Source organism: Fulmarus glacialis, unplaced genomic scaffold, assembly GCF_000690835.1.
Source record: "Fulmarus glacialis isolate BGI_N327 unplaced genomic scaffold, ASM69083v1 scaffold27766, whole genome shotgun sequence".
Classification (NCBI taxonomy): Eukaryota; Metazoa; Chordata; class Aves; order Procellariiformes; family Procellariidae; genus Fulmarus; species Fulmarus glacialis.
Window position 1 is genome coordinate 1 of NW_009217904.1, and position 5,090 is coordinate 5,090.

Consider the following 5,090-nt stretch of genomic DNA (forward strand, 5'->3'; position numbering starts at 1 on the left):
AACTCCCGGCTGCCGTTGTGCAGCCTTTATCTCCTGCGACAGGTGCTGTGTAACCTTAAGAGATCTGACTGGGGTTGGGGGGGGGCTCTTTGTTTTTGTTTTAAGGAGTTAGGCAAGCATAGCTTTAAAGAGCAAATTAAAAGTGCAAGTTCCCACACCGTGTGCAGTAGAAAGTTTCTGATTGTCTTCTCTGTGTTATAGATGAAATGTTTTTCATACGCTGAACTCCACCTTGGATTGTCTCATTGCTGCGCGTTCAGAACTTCATAAAAAGTAGGAAGTCAAAATGAAGAGCAGAGTGACACAAGTAAATGTAAGTGTTCTTAAACCTGAATTACGAGGTTTGATTATTCCCTTATTACTGGTGATTAGGTTTGGAGTTGATGTTGTGTTGAATAAAGCTCCCTGAATGTAGAGCAAACGATATCCATAATTGACAGTAGCTGTTTACAAGAGAAATAGTACTGTGAAGTCAGTGAATTACTGTTGTTTCTAATGCCTGTTGTCCTAACAATGGAAGATCTGATAATTATTAACATATAATGATGAAGTAATTGGTGAAAAGTGAGTGAATGAATGATGGCTCAACAAAGAACATAAGCATGTGGAGGTATGGAGAAAAGAGGTGTTGAAAAATTAACAGTGATGTTAAAATGAAAAGATAAAGTGGCAGGAAGTAGCAGTTAATGTGGCAACTGTATTTCTTCCTGTGAAAGTTAAAGCTTTCCATTTTAAAAGCTGGATGGTACATTTCTGAATGGATGGGAATGATTTTTAGGAATGCAAAAAGAAAAAATTTAGTTTAAAATTACTCACCTAAAATGATGGTTTAGAAATGCTACGCTTGTAAAGTACACTAAATTTGGGACAGATTAGCAGAGCAATACTCTTCTGATACGCTGTCTCAAATCTATGGTATTTCTCTGCCTGCATTTCTAGAGTTCAACCCTGCATAGGCTTCTTCGCTCTTTTGGTTCCAACTTCTCTGACTGAAGTGTTTTTTTAATAGGGATGCTTGAGGGATAGTTTGATATCTTCTCATATCTTCCCAGTCTGGTGGTTATGGTAGTACTCCCTCATCTGTCAAAATAAGCCAGTTAGCAAAAGCATGCTGTTTGGACACTTTCTGTTAATAATTTTGATCAAAATGGACAAGGGAGAAGACTAACTTGTGGCAGAAAGCCTGGTCATGAAGAGCTGAGGGTGACGAGTTCTTCAGCAAACATGACCCCTTTTGCAAGGGGACATGAGAATTGCCAGATACAGAGACATCTGTAATATTGTTTTATTTCTGTGAACACTTGTCTTTTTGGGTCTGCTTGGGCAAAAGCAGATGATTAAGAACTGATGGATCATTCCAAAAAGACCCACCTCTTCCCATCTGCTAAATATTACTCAGATACAGTAACTGTTCTGTGTTTTTCAAAGATTTTTATTACCGTTTTCTTGGAAGCTTAGGTTGTGGTCTTGCATTATATTATTTTGGGGAAAAAACCCAACAACTTAAGGACTTTTTTTAACCTTGAATGATTTCAATGATCTGAAATATGGTATAGTCCCACAAACGAGTATTGAAAGGGAAAGAAAACCATGGTGAAAACACGGGAATTTCTTGTACTAGCTTTGCCATCAAAGATAATGTTACTCTGGAATTAAATTGTCAGATGGATGTTCTTTTGTAGGGATGCATACTCCCAGTAAATGATGCAGTGCGTTTGTTTTGTACCATTGTCCTGGTTCAGGCAAGATAATACTGGGAGGAATTTTAACACGGTGTTAGAAAAGTACCCTAGAGAAGACTATATGCTGGGATATGTTACAGTGGCCTCAACTGTAAATGTATATTTACATTATACCAATTTGAGTGATAGCAAGTCAGCCTCATTGGTCTATTGATAGGATGATGCTCATAATCTTTGTGTTGCTGTTGTTTCTTTAGGAAGCCTCAGTCAACGTTGATTTTACTTGCACAGCTCATTGTAAACACCACACTTGCCATTTAGTAAAGATACTTCTCTTTCTAATTAAGTTTTTGGAGATCATTTGGTATAACTGTCCATCAGGGTCTGCTTATAAAGGAGGTGTCATTGTATTCTACTAACCAACAGTTTCAACTGGTTCTTTGGTGGGGCAAAAACTAGTGTGCCAGCATGTTCATGGATAGAATGCCACTTCAACACATGAGATGAATATTTCTGCAAAAAATTCAGTCAAGGTGCATAAGCAAGTCCTTGTGTTGAGTTTCTGCATCAAGGTGAAGCGTTACCCATTTCTCAGCTGATCACTGGCTGATAACATGAGGTAATGGTTCTGAAAAATCATAAATAATCTTTTAAGGGAAGAGAGGACCCTTACAATGAAAGTGTAGAGGTCATAAAAGCTGCTTCTTACTGTACCAAAGTAGTTTTGAAACATCTTGATGACGTCAATGTCTTTCTGTGTGTGTTGTAGATGCTGTCATATTGCGATTTTTGTGTATGACTCCGTAATTCTGTAGGTCATGGTTCAGACTACAGAATTTGCTGTGAACTATTTAAGTGTTTATCACTTAAACAATCCTACAAACTTAAATTTCAAAAATCTAGAATTAAATTTACTTCCAGGATCTGTCACATGGAACAGTGTAACTTAGACGTTTATAACGTATGAAGCTAGGCATGACTCATGAGAAAATAAATCATGGTTAGTAAAAAGGAGAAAGGTAAGGAAAAATTATGCAAGAAAGGGGATCTTTAGGAGGGAGGAAAGACACTCTTCAAACAAGAAGTGGTAAAATTCTGTTAATGGTATTGCACGTGATTCAAGGAAGTGTAAAATGGCGTATGGAAGAAGGAAGCAGGAAAGGCAGACCGAAGGTCCATCTATTCTAGTCTCCAGCAGTAATCGACAGCAGATGCCTTGAAAAGTTTAGGAACAGTGCAGCCATAAAAGTATTCACCCGCATACCCTCCTAGTCTCTGCCTATTTGCAGCTTCCTGAGCCAGATAATTTCTTTGGTAACGCATGTGAATTTTTCTTCAGTGTTTGTCCAGTGTCTTGAACCCATGTAAGCATTTGGCATCTGCAGCATCCTGTAGCAGAGGTTCCAGCTGCTGAACTACTTGTTATTTAGAACCAGCTCTCCTTGTCATAACTGACTGTCGTTAGCTTTATTTGATGATCCTTGCTTCTTGTGAAGGAGTAGGGAACCAAAGACATGGAATGCTTTGATCTCAAGATATATGCGCTCATAGTAATTAACATACAATGTTGGAGCTTGATTTTTCTTTCTGTTTTCTTAAAGCATGGTTCCAGTTACGAAAGGAAGGAAAACTACAGTTCACGCCAAAGAAGTTTGTCTCCAGAGGACAGGTAGATTGATTTATTTTTATACCCTATAATTCTGTATATATTACCTCATATAGGGAGTTAGATAAGTTAAAAAAAAAAAAAAGAGGTTTCTGTTTCTTTTTATATATTACCATAACTGAGCAGTGAAAAATAAGTGTAGGTTTAATAAAATACTTGAATGTCAATATAGCAGTAATTAAATAGATTTGTTATTAAAACTGAGTCTTTAAAAAATCCTTAGCGTTCAGTTACATTGTCACGGGACATGAAAATGGAAATTAGATGCCAGCTTTTTGCTTGGACTTGCATATTGCTGATACCACAATTGTCACTTTAGAGCAAGATTATTGATGCCAGCAGGAGGTGGAGAAATATCATTTGAACTGCAATCTACCGAGGCATGAGATGAACTGTTACCAGTTTACTTTTATTTTTACATTTTAATTGGAATGAAACCTCTTGTACTAAACACAATATTTTTTTCTAATAGTGTCTATTCTGTTTCATGCTACACAGGCAAAAAGTAGGTGAAACGAATGCTGTGTTCCAAGGAATGCACAGTGCTGAATTTACCTTTGGTATTTGATGTTACTACCATTTAGCATTTAATTTTAAGTTCTAGGAGGAGCTTCCTTTTACAAGAGTGCTTCTCTTGATTTTTGATTATTTTTTGCTGACAACAAATTATTATAAAAGGAGCATCTTCTATTTGAATGATGTGTATATTGAAACTCATGTTGCAGAATTGGAACAGTTAGCATATATGTAACATTGCATTGCAAGTAGATATTAATAGCATTGCTTTTCTAAGCCTATTACTAAGAATTTTGTGTGTTGGGTTGCAAATAGGGATATAGAGCGTGACAGGTCTCCATCTCCCAGAAAGAGAAGGTACTCTGATGACAGCAGATATGATCAGGAGTATTCAAGAAGGGAATACTATGATGACAGAACTTCAGAAGGAAGGTAAGTATCAAGCCCTTTCTTAATCAGTAATAAAATACTCATTTTAAAGAATAAAACCTGAAAACTTTTCATGAATGCTTGGGTGTTTTGTGGGTTTTTTGTTGGGTTTTTTTTTGGTTTTTTTTTGGTTTTTTTGTTTTTTTTTTTTTTTTAGAAGGATGGAAAGGGGGAGAGAAAGACACCATGAGAAATGGGAGGAAAGAGAATCAGATCGAAGGAAGCAGAGAAGATATTCATCACCTGATCATAGGAGTCCAGAGAGGTCGGCAGTCCAGAGCTCACTTGCTCATGATGAGACCACTTCAAAGAAGAAGAAAGAAGAAGTGGATCCAATCCTTACTCGCACAGGTGGTGCGTATATTCCGCCTGCCAAGCTCAGGATGATGCAAGAGCAAATCACTGATAAAAATAGGTGAGTTGAAAGTAACGTATTAGAATTTTTACTGAAAGGTTTTAGTGAAGGTTGGTGAAAATGGGATACCTTTTGAGGGCTGTGATCATTCTTTTGAAGGTATATTTTTATCGGAAGAAGGGTAAGAGAATCAGATTATGACTGTACCTGCTTCTGCTGCAAAGTGTAAATGGAAAAGTGGGATACAGAACATAACCAGGGATTTTTTGGAATATCTTAGAAAACTGAACATACTGTATCGCAGAGAATTACATTTTGGTATATCATGCAGGTTCAGTGATTTCCTAGTAGTTAAATATATAATTGTGAACTAGTCTTCAAATTTATGCAGTGAATATTTTCTTACCTATTTTATTTATTTATTTATTACAGTTTACATTCA

General features: G+C 36.7%; 1 protein-coding gene across 1 annotated transcript in view; it reads left to right on the forward strand.

Moving 5' to 3' along the window:
• Nucleotides 1-199: 199 nt before the first annotated feature.
• Nucleotides 200-5,090, forward strand: part of LOC104078291 (pre-mRNA-splicing factor CWC22 homolog) — a gene marked incomplete at its 3' end in the record, with an annotated part of 12,627 nt that continues 7,736 nt past the window's right edge. Inside the window, exons 1-4 of the mRNA XM_009579860.1 lie at nucleotides 200-313; nucleotides 3,284-3,351; nucleotides 4,180-4,296; nucleotides 4,451-4,708. Of these exons, the coding sequence (XP_009578155.1) occupies nucleotides 287-313; nucleotides 3,284-3,351; nucleotides 4,180-4,296; nucleotides 4,451-4,708 (470 nt within the window). The remainder of the gene's footprint in view (nucleotides 314-3,283; nucleotides 3,352-4,179; nucleotides 4,297-4,450; nucleotides 4,709-5,090) is intronic.